The 25,302-nt window shown below is 41.9% G+C and overlaps 1 protein-coding gene across 1 annotated transcript in view; it reads right to left on the bottom strand.

The window, feature by feature from the left end:
• The window catches only part of ACAD9 (acyl-CoA dehydrogenase family member 9), an 816,466-nt gene that overhangs the window by 90,765 nt on the left and 700,399 nt on the right, over positions 1-25,302 (bottom strand). Inside the window, exon 16 of the mRNA XM_053721049.1 lies at positions 8,309-8,437. Within this exon, the coding sequence (XP_053577024.1) occupies positions 8,309-8,437 (129 nt within the window). The remainder of the gene's footprint in view (positions 1-8,308; positions 8,438-25,302) is intronic.

Raw genomic sequence — 25,302 nt, forward strand, 5'->3', positions numbered from 1 at the left:
AACCGTAGCAATACTCGCTGCAGGTTGCCACTGTAACCCTTGATGGATATACATCTTTTTAAGTAAGCCTCTAGTTTCTTGTCCATTGGGTCCTTAAAAGAGCAACTATCCTCTATAGGAATGGTAGTTTTCTTGGCAAGAGTAGAAATAGCCCCTTCTACTTTAGGGACAGTGCGTCATGAGTTACAAATAGAGCCAGAAACAGGAAACATCTTCTTAAAAACAGGGGAAGGGGAAAAGGGAACACTTGGCTTATCCCATTCCTGAGCAATAATTTCAGACATCTTCCTTGGGATAGGAAAAGCCTCCTCAGAAGATGGAGAATCATAGACTCTATCCAATTTAAAAGACTTTGTGGGGTTGACAGCAACCGAAGATTCAGAGTCGTCTAAAGAACCTCCTTCAATAGTAACCGGAGATGTTCAAGCTTAAATCTAAAATTAACCTCTTAAGATTCTGAAGATTTATCTGCTAAAGTGTCAGAGTCTGAGATCTCACTTTCAGAAGCTACTGAAGTATTCTGCTCATCAGACATCTGAGCAAGACTTGCTAATGCAGTCCTAGAATCAGAAGCCTTAGTATCAGGCAAAAGTTTAGATTTTCTCTTATGCTTACCCAATGCAGGGAAAGCTGACAAAGCCGTAGTTATTGCAGAAGAAACCTGCACAGCAAAATCCACAGGTAAATAAACACCCCCCAGGTGGATGAGAGGACACAGATGACATAGTATGAGAAACAACTAAGGCTCGGGACGTCTGAGGAGAAAGCTGAGGCATGTCATGCAAAGCAGAATCCTGAGACACACTTGCCTCAGAAGGGATAATTTTTTTCTTTACACTTTAAAGTTTTTGCCAAACAGGATGAACAAAACTGCATAGGTAGGGCAATCTGGTTGTCTAAGCAAAGTAAACATCTATCCTTAGAGATAGATTGATCTTGATCTGTATCCATAGTCTAGATAACGGTCCCATAAGTAAAAGTACAAATATAAAAAATTCTTAATGCAAAATAAAAACTTTAATTTTGCAGAAGATTAATAAAAATTGCAATAGATTCTAGATAGACTTAAACAAAAACTGCCTCAGATGCCTGAGGCTCCTACCAGCCAGAAATAATGTCCCATTAGTAATTTGCCTCTGGAACCGATAGCTGAAAGACAGAAGCAGATCCCCCCCCCCCGCCAAAAAAAAAGACTAAGCAGAGTCAAAGACGGCTGCACTATCTGTATAACCACTCCACTCCGTAAAAGCGGAAGTGCGGTCTACACGTGATTGGGACAGAAATTCAACTGCAACACAGAAATTTACTCCGCTCTAAAAAGAGCGAGAAAAAAACTGCAGTTTCAAAAAAACAATTTATGCTTACCTGATAAATTTATTTCTCTTGTAGTGTATCCAGTCCACGGATCATCCATTACTTGTGGGATATTCTCCTTCCCAACAGGAAGTTGCAAGAGGATCACCCACAGCAGAGCTGCTATATAGCTCCTCCCCTCACTGCCATATCCAGTCATTCGACCGAAACAAGACGAGAAAGGAGAAACCATAGGGTGCAGTGGTGACTGTAGTTTAATTAAAATTTAGACCTGCCTGAAAAGGACAGGGCGGGCCGTGGACTGGATACACTACAAGAGAAATAAATTTATCAGGTAAGCATAAATTATGTTTTCTCTTGTTAAGTGTATCCAGTCCACGGATCATCCATTACTTGTGGGATACCAATACCAAAGCTAAAGTACACGGATGATGGGAGGGACAAGGCAGGAACTTAAACGGAAGGAACCACTGCCTGTAGAACTTTTCTCCCAAAAACAGCCTCCGAAGAAGCAAAAGTATCAAATTTGTAAAATTTGGAAAAGGTATGAAGCGAAGACCAAGTCGCAGCCTTGCAAATCTGTTCAACAGAAGCCTCATTTTTAAAGGCCCAGGTGGAAGCCACAGCTCTAGTAGAATGAGCTGTAATCCTTTCAGGGGGCTGCTGTCCAGCAGTCTCATAGGCTAAACGGATTATACTCCGAAGCCAAAAAGAAAGAGAGGTTGCCAAGGCCTTTTGACCTCTCCTCTGTCCAGAGTAAACAACAAACAGGTTAGATGTTTGACGAAAATCTTTAGTAGCCTGTAAGTAAAACTTCAAGGCACAGACTACGTCTAAATTATGCAAAAGACGTTCCTTCTTTGAAGAAGGATTAGGACATAATGATGGAACAAAAATCTCTTGATTGATATTCTTGTTAGAAACCACCTTAGGTAAAAACCCAGGTTTTGTACGCAGGACTACTTTATCTGAATGAAAGATCAGATAAGGAGAATCACAATGTAAGGCAGATAACTCCGAGACTCTTCGAGCCGAGGAAATAGCCATTAGAAAAATAACTTTCCATGATAGAAGTTTGATATCAATAGAAAGAAGGGGTTCAAACGGAACCCCTTGAAGAAATTTAAGAACCAAGTTTAAGCTCCATGGAGGAGCAACAGGTTTAAACACAGGCTTAATTCTAACTAAAGCCTGACAAAATGCCTGAACGTCTGGAACTTCTGCCAGACACTTGTGTAAAAGAATAGACAGAGCAGAAATCTGTCCCTTTAAAGAACTAGCTGATAATCCTTTGTCCAAGCCCTCTTGGAGGAAGGACAATATCCTAGGAATCCTAACCCTACTCCATGAGTAATTCTTGGATTCACACCAATGAAGATATTTACGCCATATCTTGTGGTAAATTTTCCTGGTGACAGGCTTTCGTGCCTGTATTAAGGTATCAATTACTGACTCGGAGAAGCCACGCTTTGATAGGATCAAGCGTTCAATCTCCATGCAGTCAGTCTCAGAGAAAGTAGATTCGGATGATTGAAAGGACCTTGTATTAGAAGGTCTTGTCTCAGAGGCAGAGTCCATGGTGGAAAGGATGACATGTCCACTAGGTCTGCATACCAGGTCCTGCGTGGCCACGCAGGCGCTATCAATATCACCGATGCTCTCTCCTGTTTGATTTTGGCAATCAGACGAGGGAGCAGAGGAAACGGTGGAAACACATAAGCCAGGTTGAAGAACCAAGGCGCTGCTAGAGCATCTATCAGTGCCGCTTCTGGGTCCCTGGACCTGGATCCGTTACAAGGAAGCTTGGCGTTCTGGCAAGACGCCATGAGATCCAGTTCTGGTTTGCCCCAACGGAGAACCAATTGAGCAAACACCTCCGGATGGAGTTCCCACTCCCCCGGATGAAAAGTCTGACGACTTAGAAAATCCGCCTCCCAGTTCTCTACCCCTGGGATATGGATCGCTGACAGGTGGCAAGAGTGAGTCTCTGCCCAGCGAATTATCTTGGAGACTTCTGACATCGCTAGGGAACTCCTGGTTCCCGCTTGATGGTTGATGTAAGCCACAGTCGTGATGTTGTCCGACTGAAATCTGATGAACCTCAGTGTTGCTAACTGAGGCCAAGCTAGAAGAGCATTGAATATTGCTCATAACTCCAGAATATTTATTGGGAGGAGTTTCTCCTCCTGAGTCCATGAACCCTGAGCCTTCAGGGAGTTCCAGACTGCACCCCAACCTAGAAGGGTGGCATCTGTTGTTACAATGATCCGATCTGGTCTGCGAAAGGTCATACCTTTGGACAGATGGATCCGAAATAACCACCAGAGAAGAGAATCTCTGGTTTCCTGATCCAGATTTAGTAGAGGGGACAAATCTGTGTAATCCCCATTCCACTGACTGAGCATGCATAATTGCAGCGGTCTGAGATGCAGGCGCGCAAATGGCACTATGTCCATCGCCGCTACCATTAAGCCGTTTACTTCCATGCACTGAGCCACCGTGGGGCGCGGAATGGAGTGAAGAACACGGCAAGCATTTAGAAGTTTTGATAACCTGGACTCTGTCAGGTAAATTTTCATTTCTATAGAATCTATTAGAGTCCCTAGGAAGGAAACCCTTGTGAGAGGAGATAGAGATCTCTTTTCTTCGTTCACTTTCCACCTATGCGACCTCAGAAATGCCAGAACTATCTCTGTATGAGACTTGGCAATTTGAAAGCTTGACGCCTGTATCAGGATGTCGTCTAGGTAAGGAGCCACCGCTATGCCTCGCGGTCTTAAAACCGCCAGAAGTGAGCCCAGAACCTTTGTAAAAATTCTTGGGGCTGTAGCCAACCCGAATGGAAGAGCTACAAACTGGTAATGCCTGTCTAGAAAGGCAAACCTCAGGAACCGATAATGATTCTTGTGAATCGGAATGTGAAGGTAGGCATCCTTTAAGTCCACTGTGGTCATGTACTGACCCTCTTGGATCATGGGTAAAATGGTTCGAATAGTTTCCATCTTGAATGATGGAACTCTGAGGAATTTGTTTAGGATCTTTAGATCCAAAATTGGTCTGAAGGTTCCCTCTTTTTTGGGAACCACAAACAGATTTGAATAAAACCCCTGTCCTTGTTCCGTCCGCGGAACTGGATGGATCACTCCCATTACAAGGAGGTCTTGCACACAGCTTAGGAATGCCTCTTTCTTTATCTGGTTTGCAGATAATCTTGAAAGGTGAAATCTCCCTTGTGGAGGAGAAGCTTTGAAGTCCAGAAGATATCCCTGAGATATGATCTCCAACGCCCAGGGATCCTGAACATCTCTTGCCCACGCCTGGGCGAAGAGAGTCTGCCCCCTACTAGATCCGTTGTCTGATAGGGGGCCGCTCCTTCATGCTGTCTTGGAGGCAGCAGCAGGCTTTCTGGCCTGCTTGCCCTTGTTCCAGGACTGGTTAGGTTTCCAGGCCTGCTTGGATTGAGCAAAAGTTCCCTCTTGTTTTGAAGCAGAGGGAGTTGATGCTGCACCTGCCTTTAAATTTCGAAAGGCACGAAAATTAGACTGTTTGGCCCTGTCCTGAGGAAGGGTATGACCCTTACCTCCAGTAATGTCAGCAATAATTTCTTTCAAACCAGGCCCGAATAAGGTCTGCCCCTTGAAAGGAATGTTGAGTAATTTAGACTTTGAAGTCACATCAGCTGACCAGGATTTAAGCCATAGCGCCCTACGCGCCTGGATGGCGAATCCGGAATTCTTAGCCGTTAGTTTAGTCAAATGAACAATGGAGCTGTATGGATGGCCTCTTCCAGGGCCTCAAACCAGAACGCCGCCACAGCAGTGACAGGCGCAATGCATGCAAGGGGCTGTAAAATAAAACCTTGTCGAATAAACATTTTCTTAAGGTAACCCTCTAATTTTTTATCCATTGGATCTGAAAAAGCACAACTGTCCTCAACCGGGATAGTGGTACGCTTTGCTAAAATAGAAACTGCTCCCTCCACCTTAGGGACTGTCTGCCATAAGTCCCGTGTAGTGGCATCTATTGGAAACATTTTTCTAAATATAGGAGGTGGGGAAAAGGGCACACCGGTCTATCCCACTCCTTACTAACAATTTCTGTAAGCCTTTTAGGTATTGGAAAAACATCAGTACTCACCGGCACTGCATAGTATTTATCCAGTCTACACAATTTCTCTGGCACTGCAATTGTGTCACAGTCATTCAGAGCAGCTAATACCTCCCCAAGCAATACACGGAGGTTCTCAAGCTTAAATTTAAAATTAGAAATCTCTGAATCAGGTCTCCCCGATTCAGAGACGTCACCCACAGACTGAAGCTCTCCGTCCTCAGGTTCTGCATATTGTGACGCAGTATCAGACATGACTCTTACAGCATCTACGCGCTCTGTATCTCGTCTAACCCCAGAGCTATCGCGCTTGCCTCTCAATTCAGGCAATCTGGCTAATACCTCTGACAGGGTATTATTCATGATTGCAGCCATGTCCTGCAAAGTAATCGCTATGGGCGTCCCTGATGTACTTGGCGCCATATTAGCGTGCGTCCCTTGAGCGGGAGGCGAAGGGTCCGACACATGGGGAGAGTTAGTCGGCATAACTTACCCCTCGACAGACCCCTCTGGTGACAATTCTTTTATAGATAAAGACTGGTCTTTACTGTTTAAGGTGAAATCAATACATTTAGTACACATTCTCCTATGGGGCTCCACCATGGCTTTTAAACATAATGAACAAGTAGTTTCCTCTGTGTCAGACATGTTTATACAGACTAGCAAGCTTGGAAAACACTTTAAACCAAGTTAACAAGCAATATAAAAAACGTTACTGTGCCTTTAAGAGAAACAAATTTTGACAAAATTTGAAATAACAGTGAAAAAAGGCAGTTACACTAACGAAATTTTTACAGTGTATGTAACAAGTTAGCAGAGCATTGCACCCACTTGCAAATGGATGATTAACCCCTTAATACCAAAAACGGAATAATAAATGACAAAAACGTTTTTAAACACAGTCACAACAACTGCCACAGGTCTACTGTGGTTGTTACCCTCCTCAAAAACGACTTTTGAAGCCTTTTGAGCCCTTCAGAGATGTCCTGTATCATGCAGAAGGAAGCTGAATGTCTCTGTCTGTAATTTTAACTAGGCCCCTCCCACTCATATTACAACAGTGGAAAGCCTCAGGAAACTGTTTCTAGGCAAAAATCAAGCCAGCCATGTGGAAAAAAACTAGGCCCCAATAAGTTTTATCACCAAGCATATATAAAAACGATTAAACATGCCAGCAAACGTTTTATATTGCACTTTTATAAGAGTATGCATCTCTGGTAATAAGCCTGATACCAGTCGCTATTAAATCACTGCATTTAGGCTTAACTTACATTAATCCGGTATCAGCAGCATTTTTCTAGCAAATTCCATCCCTAGAAATATGTTAACTGCACATACCTTATTGCAGGAAAACCTGCACGCCATTCCCCCTCTGAAGTTACCTCACTCCTCAGAATATGTGAGAACGGCAGTGGATCTTAGTTACTTCTGCTAAGATCATAGAAATCACAGGCAGATTCTTCTTCTAATGCTGCCTGTGATAAAACAGTACACTCCGGTACCATTTAAAAATAAACTTTTGATTGAAGTTAAAAAACTAAATATAATACACCACTCTCCTCTTACTACATCCATCTTTGTTGAGAGTTGCAAGAGAATGACTGGATATGGCAGTGAGGGGAGGAGCTATATAGCAGCTCTGCTGTGGGTGATCCTCTTGCAACTTCCTGTTGGGAAGGAGAATATCCCACAAGTAATGGATGATCCGTGGACTGGATACACTTAAGAGAAAAGTTGTATACTTATTAAGCCTGATAAACTGTACAAGAGTTTAACAGAAGTTTTACAGTATCCCAATAAAGTAAAATAAACCTGAAAGCCTCTACCATAGAAGCGAAATAAAAAGTAAGGTATCCAATAAATAATTCTTTATTATTAACCCTTAAACTCCTTTGCCAAGTAACAATGCCCATATGAACTGACTCATACTATAAATCTAAGTGCCATGTCCTAAAAATGACTCCTTAACTAATAAGGAGTATTAAGTCCCAAATGAAGGATCTAAAAAGAGGATTAACCTCCTGAGTGCTGGTATCCTTATGTACCGAGAAGGCAAAAGTACTTACCTTAGATCCAATTGCATGATGAATGCTGATCCTTAGGCGTAGGAAAAGAAAGAACCGAGTAACTAACTCTGGCTTTCTGCAAAGACTTCCTCGCCGCCTTTTAACTGCTAAAAGCCACCACTACTCTTACTCAAGAGATTGACATGGACACAGCTAGACCCCAATACTTGCTTGCAGGGAAAAGTACCCATAAAAGGAATAAAATCTTCAGACACCAACTTCGCACAACCTCCATTGACAGAGGCAAAGAGAATGACTGGGGGTTATGGGTAAGGCAGTTACACTTAACAGCTTTGCTTGAGTGCTATTTGCCTCCTGCTGCTGGCCAGGAGTTGAATATCCCACTAGTAATTGGAATGACGTTGTGGACTCTCCATGTCATAGGAAAGAAATAGAGATGTTCCACATCATAGGTATAACATAGCAAAGGAAATTCCCTACATATTTACAGAAGTTGAGCAGCGCTACTCTGGAAAGAAAAATGGCTCAATAGTTTACTCTTTGGCAAGTCACCACCTGAAAAGCTTAATCATGTTTTTCACAGAGGAGGACCTTCCTGAAGTATATCAGTCTGATTGCACCTAAAAAGGATGATCCAGCCCCTGAATACAAAGCAATCTTTCTCTGAACGAGGAGGATCAGACAACTGTTTCGGACTTTTGTAGGCCGCGTCAGTGAGGTGCAGTCATATCTCTTTAGGCATATTGGGCAGCGAGTCCACGTCTGGTTTCCCCCATCTCCACATAACATTTTCTACTCTACATGACATATGAAATATTTTAAGTTTCCTTAGGAAATGGATAAAATTAACCTGTACTTACCTCATGATCATGATTAAGGAGACCTATACTGATTGATCTACTGGCCCTGGATATTACAGCTGTCATGGCATACAAGTTAATAATGATATCTGCTACTCTCTTCAACGCCAGCTGTTCATCCACTACGGTCTATAAAGAAGACAAAACGCAAGAACAGAAATGTAATTTTTTTTTTAAAACAGTGCAAAGTACATAGTTTAAATGGACATTACATACCCTCTTACTTTTGTGTAAAAATTTTGCTTTGTCCCACGCTCCTTAACTAGATCAGCCACAGAGCAAAATCTGTAACCCAAGTTTTAAAAACGATGCAAATTGCCTAAACCAGCTCTGATTAGCAGGTTACAGAATTTGCTTTTTGGTCTATCTAGGGAGAGGGGGGCAAGCTTAATTTTACACAAAGGCAAGAGGTGTTTGATTTTCTTTGTAATTATATTTGTAGTATTCTTTTGTTCTTAAAGGGACAGTAAACCTAAAAAAACATAATTTATGCTTACCTGATAAATTCCTTTCTCCTGTAGTGTGATCAGTCCACGGGTCATCATTACTTCTGGGATATTGCTCCTCCCCAACAGGAAGTGCAAGAGGATTCACCCAGCAGAGCTGCCATATAGCTCCTCCCCTCTACGTCACCTCCAGTCATTCGACCAAGGACCAACGAGAAAGGAGAAGCCAAAGGGTGTAGTGGTGACTGGAGTATAATTTAAAAAATATTTACCTGCCGTAAAAAACAGGGCGGGCCGTGGACTGATCACACTACAGGAGAAAGGAATTTATCAGGTAAGCATAAATTATGTTTTCCCCTGTTAAGTGTGATCAGTCCACGGGTCATCATTACTTCTGGGATACCAATACCAAAGCAAAAGTACACGGATGACGGGAGGGACAGGCAGGCTCTTTATACAGAAGGAACCACTGCCTGAAGAACCTTTCTCCCAAAAATAGCCTCCGAAGAAGCAAAAGTGTCAAATTTGTAAAATTTGGAAAAAGTATGAAGCGAAGACCAAGTTGCAGCCTTGCAAATCTGTTCAACAGAGGCCTCATTCTTAAAGGCCCAAGTGGAAGCCACAGCTCTAGTGGAATGAGCTGTAATTCTTTCAGGAGGCTGCTGTCCAGCAGTCTCATAAGCTAAACGTATTATGCTACGAAGCCAAAAAGAGAGAGAGGTAGCAGAAGCTTTTTGACCTCTCCTCTGACCAGAGAAAACGACAAACAGGGAAGACGTTTGTCGAAAATCTTTAGTTGCCTGTAAATAAAATTTTAGGGCACGAACTACATCCAGATTGTGCAGAAGTCGTTCCTTCCTTGAAGAAGGATTTGGACACAAGGATGGAACAACAATCTCTTGATTGATATTCCTGTTAGTGACTACCTTAGGTAAGAACCCAGGTTTAGTACGCAGAACTACCTTATCCGAGTGAAAAATCAAATAAGGAGAATCACAATGTAAGGCTGATAACTCAGAGACTCTTCGAGCCGAGGAAATAGCCATTAAAAATAGAACTTTCCAAGATAACAACTTTATATCAATGGAATGAAGGGGTTCAAACGGAACGCCCTGTAAAACGTTAAGAACAAGGTTTAAACTCCATGGCGGAGCAACAGTTTTAAACACAGGCTTAATCCTGGCCAAAGCCTGACAAAAAGCCTGAACGTCTGGAACTTCTGACAGACGTTTGTGCAACAGAATGGACAGAGCTGAGATCTGTCCCTTTAAGGAACAAGCGGATAAACCCTTTTCTAAACCTTCTTGTAGAAAAGACAATATCCTAGGAATCCTAACCTTACTCCAAGAGTAACCTTTGGATTCGCACCAATATAGGTATTTACGCCATATTTTATGGTAAATCTTTCTGGTAACAGGCTTCCTAGCCTGTATTAAGGTATCAATAACTGACTCAGAAAAACCACGTTTTGATAAAATCAAGCGTTCAATTTCCAAGCAGTCAGCTTCAGAGAAGTTAGATTTTGATGTTTGAAAGGACCCTGTATCAGAAGGTCCTGTTTCAGAGGTAGAGACCAAGGTGGACAGGATGACATGTCCACCAGATCTGCATACCAAGTCCTGCGTGGCCATGCAGGCGCTATTAGAATCACTGATGCTCTCTCCTGTTTGATTCTGGCAATCAATCGAGGAAGCATTGGGAAGGGTGGAAACACATAAGCCATCCTGAAGGTCCAAGGTGCTGTCAAGGCATCTATCAGGACCGCTCCCGGATCCCTGGATCTGGACCCGTAACGAGGAAGCTTGGCGTTCTGTCGAGACGCCATGAGATCTATCTCTGGTTTGCCCCAATGACGAAGTATTTGGGCAAAGACCTCCGGATGAAGTTCCCACTCCCCCGGATGAAAAGTCTGACGACTTAAAAAATCCGCCTCCCAGTTCTCCACTCCCGGGATGTGGATTGCTGACAGGTGGCAAGAGTGAGACTCTGCCCAGCGAATTATCTTTGATACTTCCATCATTGCTAGGGAGCTTCTTGTCCCTCCCTGATGGTTGATGTAGGCTACAGTCGTGATGTTGTCCGACTGAAACCTGATGAACCCCCGAGTTGTCAACTGGGGCCAAGCCAGAAGGGCATTGAGAACTGCTCTCAATTCCAGAATGTTTATTGGTAGGAGACTCTCCTCCTGATTCCATTGTCCCTGAGCCTTCAGAGAATTCCAGACGGCGCCCCAACCTAGTAGGCTGGCGTCTGTTGTTACAATTGTCCAGTTTGGCCTGCTGAATGGCATCCCCCTGGACAGATGTGGCCGAGAAAGCCACCATAGAAGAGAATTTCTGGTTTCTTGATCCAGATTCAGAGAAGGGGACAAGTCTGAGTAATCCCCATTCCACTGACTTAGCATGCACAATTGCAGCGGTCTGAGGTGTAGGCGTGCAAAGGGTACTATGTCCATTGCCGCTACCATTAAGCCGATTACCTCCATGCATTGAGCCACTGACGGGTGTTGAATGGAATGAAGGACACGGCATGCACTTTGAAGTTTTGTTAACCTGTCTTCTGTCAGGTAAATTTTCATTTCTACAGAATCTATAAGAGTCCCCAGGAAGGGAACTCTTGTGAGTGGAAAGAGAGAACTCTTCTTTTCGTTCACCTTCCATCCATGCGACCTTAGAAATGCCAGTACTAACTCTGTATGAGACTTGGCAGTTTGAAAGCTTGAAGCTTGTATCAGAATGTCGTCTAGGTACGGAGCTACCGAAATTCCTCGCGGTCTTAGTACCGTCAGAAGAGCACCCAGAACCTTTGTGAAGATTCTTGGAGCCGTAGCCAATCCGAATGGAAGAGCTACAAACTGGTAATGCCTGTCTAGAAAGGCAAACCTTAGATACCGGTAATGATCTTTGTGGATCGGTATGTGAAGGTAAGCATCTTTTAAATCCACTGTGGTCATGTACTGACCCTTTTGGATCATGGGTAAAATTGTCCGAATAGTCTCCATTTTGAACGATGGAACTCTTAGGAATTTGTTTAGGATCTTTAAATCCAGGATTGGCCTGAAAGTTCCCTCTTTTTTGGGAACCACAAACAGATTTGAGTAAAACCCTTGTCCCTGTTCCGACCGTGGAACTGGATGGATTACTCCCATTAATAAAAGCTCTTGTACGCAGCGTAGAAACGCCTCTTTCTTTATTTGGTTTGTTGACAACCTTGACAGATGAAATCTCTCTCTTGGGGGAGAGTATTTGAAGTCCAGAAGGTATCCCTGAGATATTATCTCTAGCGCCCAGGGATCCTGGACATCTCTTGCCCAAGCCTGGGCGAAGAGAGAAAGTCTGCCCCCCACTAGATCCGTTCCCGGATCGGGGGCCCTCAATTCATGCTGTTTTAGGGGCAGCAGCAGGTTTCCTGGCCTGCTTGCCCTTGTTCCAGGACTGGTTAGGTCTCCAGCCTTGTCTGTAGCGAGCAACAGATCCTTCTTGTTTTGGAGCAGAGGAAGTTGATGCTGCTCCTGCTTTGAAATTCCGAAAGGAACGAAAATTAGATTGTCTAGCCTTAGGTTTGGCTCTGTCTTGAGGCAGGGCATGGCCTTTACCTCCTGTAATGTCAGCGATAATTTCTTTCAATCCGGGCCCGAATAAGGTCTGCCCTTTGAAAGGTATATTAAGTAATTTAGACTTAGAAGTAACGTCAGCTGACCAGGATTTTAGCCACAGTGCTCTGCGCGCCTGAATGGCGAATCCGGAATTCTTAGCCGTAAGCTTAGTTAAATGTACTACGGCATCTTAAATAAATGAGTTAGCTAACTTAAGAGCTTTAAGCTTGTGTGTAATCTCATCTAATGGAGCTGATTCAAGTGTCTCTTCCAGAGACTCAAACCAAAATGCTGCTGCAGCCGTGACAGGCGCAATGCATGCAAGGGGTTGCAATATAAAACCTTGTTGAACAAACATTTTCTTAAGGTAACCCTCTAACTTTTTATCCATTGGATCTGAAAAGGCACAGCTATCCTCCACCGGGATAGTGGTACGCTTAGCTAAAGTAGAAACTGCTCCCTCCACCTTAGGGACCATTTGCCATAAGTCCCGTGTGGTGGTGTCTATTGGAAACATCTTTCTAAATATCGGAGGGGGTGAGAACGGCACACCGGGTCTATCCCACTCCTTAGTAACAATTTCAGTAAGTCTCTTAGGTATAGGAAAAACGTCAGTACTCGACGGTACCGCAAAATATTTATCCAACCTACACATTTTCTCTGGTATTGCAACTGTGTTACAATCATTCAGAGCCGCTAACACCTCCCCTAGTAATACACAGAGGTTTTCCAGCTTAAATTTAAAATTTGAAATATCTGAATCCAATCTGTTTGGATCAGAACCGTCAGCCGCAGAATGAAGCTCTCCGTCCTCATGTTCTGCAAGTTGTGACGCAGTATCTGACATGGCCCTAACATTATCAGCGCACTCTGTTCTCATCCCAGAGTGATCACGCTTACCTCTTAGTTCTGGTAATTTAGCCAAAACTTCAGTCATAACAGTAGCCATATCCTGTAATGTGATTTGTAATGGCCGCCCAGATGTACTCGGCGCCACAATATCACGCACCTCCCGAGCGGGAGATGCAGGTACTGACACGTGAGGCGAGTTAGTCGGCATAACTCTCCCCTCGTTGTTTGGTGAAATGTGTTCAATTTGTACAGATTGACTCTTATTTAAAGTAGCATCAATGCAGTTAGTACATAAATTTCTATTGGGCTCCACTTTGGCATTAGCACATATAGCACAGATGTCTTCCTCTGAATCAGACATGTTTAACACACTAGCAAATAAACTAGCAACTTGGAAATACTTTTCAAGTAATTTATTATAATAAGAAAACGTACTGTGCCTATAAGAAGCACAGAAAGAGTTATGACAGTTGAAAGTTAATAAACTGAAAGGTTATAGCATCAAATCTTTGTAAAAAACACAATTTTAGCAAAGGCTTGTTCCCATTAGCAAAGGATAACTAACCCTGATAGCAGAAAAAAAAGTTACAGAAATAAACGTTTTTTATCACAGTCAACTACAATCTCACAGCTCTGCTGTGAGTGATTACCTCCCTCAAAACAAGTTTTGAAGACCCCTGAGTTCTGTAGAGATGAACCGGATCATGCAGGAAGTACAGTGAGCTTCTGACTGAATTTTTTGATGCGTAGCAAAAGCGCCAGAAACGGCCCCTCCCCCTCACACACAACAGTGAGAGAGATCAGTAAACTGTCATAAATTAAATAAAACAACTGCCAAGTGGAAAAAAATAGTGCCCAAAATATTTTATTCACCCAGTACCTCAGAAATGAAACGATTTTACATGCCAGCAAAAAACGTTTAACATAAATTAAGTGTTATTAAAAAGTCCCTGCAAATTAGGCTAAAGTCTTATGCACACAGTATAATTCCAGTGAAGTGCCATTCCCCAGAATACTGAAGTGTAAAATATACATACATGACAGCCTGATACCAGTTGCTGCTACTGCATTTAAGGCTGAGTTTACATTATATCGGTATGGCAGAATTTTCTCATCAATTCCATTGTCAGAAAATAATAAGCTGCTACATACCTCTTTGCAGATTAATCTGCCCGCTGTCCCCTGATCTGAAGTTTACCTCTCCTCAGATGGCCGAGAAACAGCAATATGATCTTAACTACGCCGGCTAAAATCATAGTAAAAACTCAGATAGATTCTTCTTCAAACTCTACCAGAGAAGGAATAACACACTCCGGTGCTATTATAAAATAACAAACTTTTGATTGAAGGTATAAAACTAAGTATAATCACCATAGTCCTCTCACACATCCTATCTAGTCGTTGGGTGCAAGAGAATGACTGGAGGTGACGTAGAGGGGGGGAGCTATATGGCAGCTCTGCTGTGTGAATCCTCTTGCACTTCCTGTTGGGGAGGAGCAATATCCCAGAAGTAATGATGACCCGTGGACTGATCACACTTAACAGGAGAAATAATGTTATATAATTCTGCACATAGTGCAGAATTATATAACATTATATTAGTGTTATCGTTATAAAACTTAATATTTCCTTTGAATTTTTTTAAAATATGGCTGCTTTTCAGACCCGCTCTCTGTGCTCTTCTGAGCGGGTCTGTTTTTTTTACACAGCGCATCGGGCCAGCTGTATAGTCACAGCCCGGCCCGACCGCACCATTACACTAAGTGAAGCTTGCTCCTGCTGTCAGACAGAGCAGGAGCGAGCTGCACTTAGTGTAATTGCGCGGTCGGGCCGGGCTGTGTTTTATAACGATAACACTAATATAATGTTATATAATTCTGCACTATGTGCAGAATTATATAACATTATTTTTTAGGTTTACTGGCCCTTTAAAGAACAAATCACAATTTTTTAAACATAAAACAAAAAAATAAAACTATATAGATGTTGTTTTATCTACTGGTTTGGAATATGTTTCTTCCTATTAAATAAAGATAATCACATGCTTGCCAAAGTGTCAGAATCATATAATGTTTGGTGTGTACAAGAAACAAACCATTAAATATATTTGGTGTCATTTAACAAGAAAATAAAAAAGGAAGTGAGTATGGGTCACTTGTTACCCATAGAGAAAACAAACACTGTGTTAGACAAGACATTTAGAAGGTATTGTGGTAAGATATACTGTAATACATGATGCATTTTAAATTGTAATTTTCTTTTTTAAAAATACACAATAGTCAACAATCTTATTACTTATATTAGTTTATTCATCTAAAAAAAAAAAAGCTCCTTGCCCTGTGTGTAAACGTATATGTATTATGAAGTATGGATGTCTGAAAGAGCCATTAGGTTAGCAGGGATATGAAAAAGTATGTATTCTAGACTGAGTGGTATAAAAGATGTTAAAGTGATATTAAACCCAAATTTCTCTTTAATTAATCAGACAGAGTAGGCAATTTTAAGCAACTTTCTAATTTACTCCTATTTTCAAATTGTCTTCGTTCTCTTGGCATCTTTATTTGAAAAACAGGAATTAAGGCTTAGGAGCCAGCCCATTTTTGGCTCAGCACCTGGGTAGCATTTGCTGATTGGTGTAGCCAATATAGCCACCAATCAGCAAGCACTAACAAGGGTGCTGAATCAAAAATGGGCCGGCTCCTAAGCTTATATTACATTGCTTTTTCAAATAAAGGTATTAAGAGAATGAAGAAAAATTGATCGTAGAAGTAAATGAATCATGAAAGAAAAACAATTGGGTTTAATATCCCTTTAACCCCTTAGTGACCAGACCATTTTTCAATTTTCTTACCATTAAGGACCAGGGCTATTTTTACATTTCTGCAGTGTTTGTGTTTAGCTGTAATTTTCCTCTTACTCATTTACTGTACCCACACATATTATATACTGTTTTCCTCGCCATTAAAAGGAATTTCATCATATCTTATAATTTACTATAAAAGTAATTATAAAATATGATGAAAAAAATTAGAAATAAAAACACACTTTTTCAAACTTTGACCCCCAAAATCTGTTACACATCTACAACCACCAAAAAACACCCATGATAAATAGTTTCTAAATTTTGTCCTGAGTTTAGAAATACCCAATATTTACATGTGCTTTGCAAGTTGTAGGGCAATAAGTACAAGTAGCACTTTGCTATTACCAAACCATTTTCCCCCCAAAAATTAGTGATAGTTACATTGTAACACTTATATCTGTCAGGAATCCCTGAATAACCCTTCACATGTATACTGTATATATTTTTTTAGTAGACAACCCAAAGTTTTGATCTAGGCCCATTTTGGTATAGTTCATGCCACCATTTCACCACCAAATGCGATCAAATAAAAAAATTATTAACTTTTTCACTAACTTTAGTTTCTCACTGAAATTATTTACAAATAACTTGTGCAATTATGGCACAAATGGTTGTAAATGGTTCTCTGGGATCCCCTTTGTTCAGAAATAGCAGACATATATGGCTTTGGTGTTGCTTTTTGGTAATTAGATGAGTAAACTAAATGCCGCTGCGCACCACACTTGTATTATGCCCAGCAGTGAAGGGGTTAATTAGGTAGCCTGTAAGGTTAATTTTAGCTTTAGTGTAGAGATCAGCCTCCCACCTGAAACATCCCACCCCCTGATCCCTCCCTGACCCCTCTCAAACAGCTCTCTTCCCTCCCCCTTACCTCACAATTGTCACCGTCATCTTAAGTACTTGCAGAAAGTCTGCCAGTACTAAAAACAGAATTTATGCTTAGCTGATACATTTCTTTCTTTCCGGATATGGAGAGTCCACGACGATGACGTCGTGGACTCTCCATATCTGGAAAGAAAGAATTGATGACAATTACTAGTGGGAATATCACTCCTGGCCAGCAGGAGGCGGCAAATAGCACCACAGTAAAGCTGTTAAAATATCACTCCCCTACCCATAATCCCCAGTCATTCGACCGAAAGGAAAATGGAATAAAGGAATAACACAAAAGTGTAGAGGTGCCTGAGGTTTAGTCAAAAATAAAGGTCTTGAATTAAGGGTGGGGTCGTGGACTCTCCATATCCAGGATGAAAAAAATGCATCAGGTAAGCATAAATTCTGTTTTCTTTCCTAAGATATGGAGAATCCACAATGTCATCAATTACTAGTAGGAACCAATACCCAAGCTAGAGGACACAGATGACTAGGGAGGGAGAAAAAGACAGGCAGACCTAAACAGAAGGCACCACCGCTTGAAGAACCTTTCTCACAAAAGAAACCTCAACCGAGGCAAAAATATCAAATTTATAAAATTTGGAAAAAATATACAGAGAGGACCAAGTTGCAGCCTTGCAAATCTGTTCCACAGAAGCTTCATCTTGAAAGCCCAAAAAGGAGAGACAGCTCACATGGAATGAACTGTAATTCTCTCAGGAGGCTGCTAACCAGCAGTCTCATAAACAAAACAAATAATACTTCTCAACCAGAGAGAAAGAGAAGTAGAAGTAGGGCGAAAATCGAAGTCGCCAGTAAGAAGAATTTTAGAGAACGCACAACATCCAAATTGTGCACCAGACGGGATTGGGACAGAAAGAAGGAAAAACAATATCCTGATTAAAATTTCTAATCCCGCTCTCAACTCCAAGATGTTTATGGGAAGAGCAGACTGCTCCCGAGTCCACAGTCCCGCGCCTTTAACAAGTCCCAGACTGCTCCCCAGCCTAGCAGACTGGCGTCCATGGTCAATATTACCCAGGAAGTTCTCTCGAAGCATGAGACCTGAAACAGATGTCTTGAGAAAACCACCATGGAAGAAAGTCTCTTGACAACTGATCTAGATCTATCCTCTGAGACAGATCTGACGGTCTCTGTTCCATTGTCTGAGCATGCATAACTGCACCTAAACCAATATGTCGTCCAGGTATGACACTATTACAATTTCCTGAGACCTGATCACTGCCAAGAGAGCCCCCCCAGAACCTTTGAGAAAATTTTGGGAGCTGTGGCAAAGCCAAACGGAAGAGCCACAAACTGAAAGTGTTTGTCTAGAAAAGTGAATCTCAGGAATTTGAGATGATCTGTTTGAATGGGAACATGCAGATACACGTCCTTCAGGTCTATGGTCGACATGAACTGACCCTATTGGACCAAAGGAAGAATGGAACAAATGGTTTCCATTTTGAAGGATGGTACTCTAATAAACTTGTAGACACTTCAGGACTAGAAAAAAATTGAAAAGTTCCCTCTTTTTGGAAACCACAAACATATTTGAATAGAATCATAGGCCCCGTTCCTTAACTGGAACTATCACTCCCAGGAATGAAAATTCTTGATCCTATCCCACTTGATCCGATCCCGGACCTAGGGAAAACTCTTCAATAGCTACCCCTTGTTCCAAGACTGATTGGGTTTCCAAGAAGACTTGGACTGTCCCTGCTCGGAAAATTGAGAGGAAGACTTTCCTTGAAGTTACATTTTTTAGTTCTGTTCTACTGTGGTAGAAAAGATCCACCCATAATATCAGAAATTATTTCTGCCAGACCAGGTCCAAACAAGGTCTTACCCTTGTAAGGAAGCGCCAGAAGCTTGGACTTAGAGGTAAAATCAGCAGACCAAGATTTCAGCCATAACACTATGCAGGGTAGGACAGTGAAGCCAGAAATCTTGGCTCCCAGTCAATAAATTGCATGGTATCATCAGAATTAAAACAATTGGCTAGATTGAGAGCCTTAATCCTGTCTTGGATATCCTCCAAAGAAATAGATTCAGACAAGGCGTCTCACAATTAAGATGCCGTACTTGCTACAGTGGCAATACAAACTGCAGATTACCATTAAAAACCTTGATGAAAATACATTGACAAATAAGCCTCAAGCCCCTTGTCCAAGGGATGCTTAAAGGAGCAGCTATCCTCTATAGGGATCATAGTTCTCTTAGCCAGAATAGAAATGGCCCCTTCTACTTAAGGCACTGTGCACATAAACTTAATGGAGACTGCAACAGGAAACATCTTTTTAAAGACGGGAGACGGGGAGAAAGGTATCCCTGGCTTCTCCCATTCCTGTGAATAATCTCCATTGCACGGACTAAAAACACTTCCATGGAGGAAGAAACATCATAGAATTTATAAAGTTTGCTAGACTTCCTAGGGTTGACAACGACAAGAGTATCAAAGTCATCCAAAGTAGCCAAAACCATCTTTAATAATACACGAAGCTTACATCTGAAGATTACTTCTTCAGCATCAGATGAAGGAATTATACTGTACAAATCTGAGATATCATCCTCAGAGGTTACTGACATATCCTCCTCATCAGACTTATGAGGAAGGGTAACCTGTGTAGCATCATGTGGAACAAAAACCTTACTATCTGAATCTCTAATTTTCATCTTGTGTTTTCCCTTTAGCATAGGAAAAGCAGATAATGCCGCAGATACAGCAGAAGACATCTGTGCAGCAAAATCTACAGGCAAATAAACACCTCCAGGAGGCTGTGAGGAACCGCAGGGCAGCGACGCCATAGAGGCTTGGGACGTTTGAGGAGAAAGTTGTTGCATTGCCTGAACAGCATCATCCTGAGAGACATTGGCACAGAAGGCAACAATCTATCTTGAATTCAAGAGACCTAGTTAAGAATGCTACCCCTGGCTTCTCAAACACAGAATAGCATAGGAAAACAAATTGTCTTAAGACATAACTTTATGAAAAGACACAGATTCTTGAACCAAAAGAACAATCAACTTTTTTTTCCAAAATAAAAAGTGAAAATTTTATATTTTATAAAATACTGCTACTGTCACTTTAGGAAAAATAATGTTACAAAGCGAGAATACTACGAACCACAATGAAGCAAGAAACTAACTCAGAGACCTCTGCACCTCAGTCTAACAGGTGTAAACCTGACCTTTGAATACTCAAAAAGTTTGACAATAAAAAACGACAGAGAGCTCTCCTGTATCTCCTTCAACTCCCAGGAGATGCCGACAACAGTAAAGAGGCCACTCCGCTTCAGAAACTACAAGCAGAAGAGCGGGTCACATGACCTCCCACAGGAATTGCGCAAAGAAAATAAAAATGTGCGCTCTAATTCTCCCACTGTTGGAACAACCGAAGAATATACCGGATCGTATAACCGACCCTGAGCCCTCAAATATCAAGCCCAAAGCTGAATAAATAAAATTTAAATAGCGTACACACTATTTAAGAGCCCTATATACCGGACCTTCTCATAACACACGAGCCATAAGAAACAAAACGGGGAATGTTTTAACAAAAAAATAAAGAATGAACCCTTAGGTCTCAAAATCACATAAACAGTGCCTGCAGCCTGTCCATAAATATCCTTACAAAGGATACCACAAGTCCCAATTAAATATTCAGATAAAATCTCTTTAAGTGCAAGTCCCCAGTACCCAGAAGACATAACGCACTTACCTGCAATCTAGATGTCTGGCAGGGAGACAGCTTACAAGGTGTGAAAGGACACATACTCCTTACAGAGACCTGTAGAAAAAAGAAAGAACAGAGTAAACCTACTCTGGCTTTCTATACTAGGACAGTAATATCTAAGTTAACAAAGTTAGCACAACCTTACAACTTCCTAACTGCTCAAAAGCCACCACTACTCTGCAGCAGAGATTGACGTGGACTACAGCTATACCCAAAAATCTTGCTTATAGCGAAAGGAAATCCAATTTTCTTCAGAAACCAAACTTCACCTCCTTCATTGACAAAGGCAAAGAGAATGAATGGGGATTATAGGTAAGGGAGTGATATTTAACACCTTTGCTGTGGTGCTCTTTGCCTCCTCCTGCTGGCCAGGAGTGATATTCCCACTAGTAATTGATGACGTTGTGGACTCTCCATATCTTAGGAAAGAATTAAAAGTTTTTTTTTATCATATATATATATATATATATATATGTAAAAATATAATTTCTGCAATGTAGGTTCCCCCCTAATCCCCCAACCTCCACAATCCCCCCAAACAGCTCTCCTAACCTCCCCCCTCTTCCTATTTGCGGCCATCTTAGGTACTGTCACTTTGCACTAAAATTGGGCTGTTCTATATTTTTTTTTTTTAAATAATCCCATATTTTCCATAGTGTAGCTGCCCCCCGTTCAATACCTTATCCCCAATACCACATCCCTTTCCCAACACTTATTCCCCCCTAAATAAAAAGAGAGAAGCGCTCAACCTTGAAACTAACAATAGCATAATAGCTTGTTCTATGGCTAGTTACCACCCAAGAAGCAGCCTCTTTTTGCTCAACATGTGCCTTTCACAGAGAAGAACTTTCCTGAAGCATATCAGTTGGATCCTGACTTCACAGTACAGTTCAGCCCCGAAATACCAGGCAATCCCTCTCTGAACGAGAGAAACAGCAAAACCCCAGACGTATGTTTCGGCCTATTGTGGGCCTCGTCAGTGAGGTGCAGCCATATCCCTCTAGGCACACTGAGCAACGGGTCCACGTCTGGATTCCCGCATCACACTTAGGGAGACTACCCAAAATATCATAATTTGCATAAATAAAAAGAGAGAAGCACTCAACCTGGAAACTAACAATAGCATAATAGCTTGTTCTAGCCAGTAACTAGCCAGTTACAACCGAAGCAGTCTCTTTTTGCTCAACATATGACTTTCACAGAGAAGAAATTCTCTGTGAAAGCACTAGAAACCCCAGAGGATGTGCCAGACACGTCCTTGGTCGTTAATGACCATTTTTTGTAGGATGTGCCTGGCACGTCCTTGGTCATTATAGAGTTAATCTCATTTAAAAAAATCACTATAATGCATAATTATTTTTTTTGTAAACATTACACTGAGTTGTATGGCCATATACAGCTGTAGAAAGTAGACAATGCATATTCAGCAGGGACATTGGATGGCTCTGGTGCATGCACTGTCTACAATTTATGGCATGAGCTTTATAACGACGACTGTCCGAATGTGGTCTGCTTTGCCTCCTCCTGGTGGCCAGGAGTTGAATTCTCACTAGTAATTATAATGGATTTGTGAACTTTCCATGCCATTGAAAAGAAATGTGCATTACACTTTTTGAGTCACCAGCTCCTACTGAGCATGTGCAAGAGTTCACAGAATAAACGTATATGCATTTGTGATTGGCTGATGGCTGTCACATGATACAGGAAAAGTGGAAATAAACCTAACTTTGAAATTTGTCAGAAAAAAAAAAATCTACTACTCATTTGAAGTTCATACTAAGTGCTATTATGCATTTTCGTTTTTTATTTAATAATTATTATTTATTTATAAAGTGCCAACAGATTCCGCAGCGCTCCCCATGGGTACAAGGATAAATGTACAACAAAGAAACAATACAATAAAAGACAAAATTTTACAGACAAATACAGGGGAAATTAAGGGTTTTGTCATGCATTTGTTGATTAAGCAAATCCTTTAATAATCGAATAAAGTTTGATAAAAGTGCAAAACTGGGGAATGGGTAATAAAGGCATTATCTATCCTTTTAAACAAACATTTTCAAGTAAACTGTCCCTTTAATTTTAAATTGTTGGTTTTCTAAATTCCACTGGGTTTCTATAAAGTAATTGGTGCTGCAATGTTTTAACTTAAAGGGACACTCAATCAAAAATAAACTTTAATTATTCAGATAGAGCATGCCATTTTAATCAACTTTCCAATTTACTTTCATTAACAAAATGTGCATAGTCTTTTTATATTTAAACTTTTTGAGTCACCAGCTCCCACTGGGCATGTGCAAGAATAAGTGAGTATGGATTTGTGAATGGCTGGTGGCTGTCACATGTTAAGTGTATGCATTTGTAATTGGCTGATAACTTTTAAAATTGTCAGAAAAAAAATCTACTACTCATTTGAAGTTCAGACTAAGTGATATTGCATTGTCTTGTTATCTTGCATTTGTTGATTATGCATATCTACTGTGTTGACTGGTCCTTTAAAGTGAAGGTAAACTTTGATGAATGAAAGCCCGTTTTTTTAAAAATACTATTAAAAACAGGGGCACTTGGGGGGTGGAGCTTGGCCACGCTTGTAGATGGCCGCACACTGATTTAGCTCTGAAGCCTCATAGCTCATATTAAAGGTACTAAGTAACTCACAGCTCATTGGAACTAGTGAAAACTTTAATTTTGTACCCAAGACCGGGGTGAACGTGTGAACCTGCCGTTATATCACATTAAGCTGCTCTGGAGACCTATTCTAAAAATAGTGCGCAGTGAGGCCTGGGTTGGGACTGAGCCAGTCGTAGCGGTAACAACAGCGACAGCACAACCCTACGAATAGTGAGCACTACACCTGGGGCACGGCGTCCGACTGTCCGCTGTGAGATCAGTTCATCTGATGCTCAGAATTCCCGCAGAGTGACAGGCCTGGAGGTCTTATCATAGTGGATCGCTGTACTGAACTGAGTCGGCATTGTCACACTTCAAGCTCCCGATTTGCATCAATACCAGCCCCAGAGCAGCTAGACACAGGCGGATCGGGTAATCAGTAAGTGCCTGAGTGGGGGCTGTATGGTACAGCGGGTGAGTTCTGCAGAGTTAGTGGCACTGTCCTGACTCACGTGGGCCTTCTTAAAGCTTAAAAGCGGAGCACTGGATTAGTAGGAAAAGGTGAGACTTTGGACTTTCAGGGGTTGTTGGCTGAAGAGTGTTGGTCGCTCCTTGAGAAAAGCTGCTAAAGGGTTAAGACAGCCCTGACCTGCCTAGATCTATCATAATAAGAGCTGTAGCCGCAGATACACAGGTGGTAATATTTTATTTGTGTGGGGACGGACGGACTCTGACCAAGCACCTTTGCAGTAACGCTTGTAGAAAACAAGGGCCTATACGGCCTGACTTGGCAGCCCCTTATTGGCACATAATCGTCCACTGCATACACACCTTACTTAAGGAGCTGAGAGGAATATCCCCTGCCACATCACATTGTCCAATATCTGGGAATGGCAAACAGAGGAATAACAAAGCCAGTAAAAAGCTCTCAATCCTCCAACATGGAGAGTTATTTAATCTCAGCTGATACTACCCCTGGTGCACACAGAGAACCCTCTGAAAATAGCAAACAAACTGCTGCCATACAGACATCTAATTTGGATCCCTTACAACTTAGTTATGTCACTAAGGTAGATATTAAGCACTTGTCGTCCAAAAATGACATAAAAGAAGCCATGATGAATGTTAAACTTTTGTTTGGGGAACTGAAAAAAGACATAGTTGCAGTAGATCACAGAGTTTCCCAGATGGAGGAAATGCAAGAAACAATACGCTCAGACCTTCAGCACCAGGCCAGCTGTATACAATCCCAAGATGCAATGGTTCAGACTCTGACCGACAGAATTGAAGACTTGGAAAACAGGAGCAGGCGCAACAACCTGAGGCTCCGTGGAGTGCCTGAAACAGTAAATCCTCCTGAAATAGGCCAATACATACAGGAGTTATTCAAATTCCTTAAAAATGCCCCTAATGCAGCTGAGATACAGGTTGAAAGAGCTCATCGGGCTCTTAGGCCCAAACCACCCACCAGAGCCCCCCCTAGGGACATCATTATTAAACGTCTATCCTACAAAGATAAGGAGGATATTCTTCGGCTTTCCAGGAATAAACATCCCCTAACATATGAAGGTGCGGAAATTCAGGTCTTCACGGACCTGTGCCCTGCAACTCTCCAGAAACGGAGGGACCTACGCCGCTACATCACCTCCAGCCTCAAAGAGCAGCAAATACAGTACAGATGGGGGTTCCCCACCTGCATCATTGCATCTAAGAACGGCTCAACAGCAATTTATAAGTCACCGGGTGACCTTCTCACTCTCAACCAAACCTTTGGACTTCAAATCAGACCACCTAATGTCTCCGTGGCCCCAGCACAACCTGGGCCTGAGGCTAATCGTGGCGAAGGAGGTCTGGGCCCAAGCTAGGCCTCCAGTGGGAATGTCAGTCTGTATTAACGGTTCATACCTACCTAATAGGTGAACTCTGAACTTTTATGGATCATCCCGCCCGGGTCCTGTAGCCCAGCCGTCTTCTGAGACAGATAAGTTTGTGTTTACCCACTCCACTTTTAGCGTAAAT

The sequence above is a fragment of the Bombina bombina genome, chromosome 7 (genome assembly GCF_027579735.1).
Source record: "Bombina bombina isolate aBomBom1 chromosome 7, aBomBom1.pri, whole genome shotgun sequence".
NCBI lineage: Eukaryota > Metazoa > Chordata > Amphibia > Anura > Bombinatoridae > Bombina > Bombina bombina.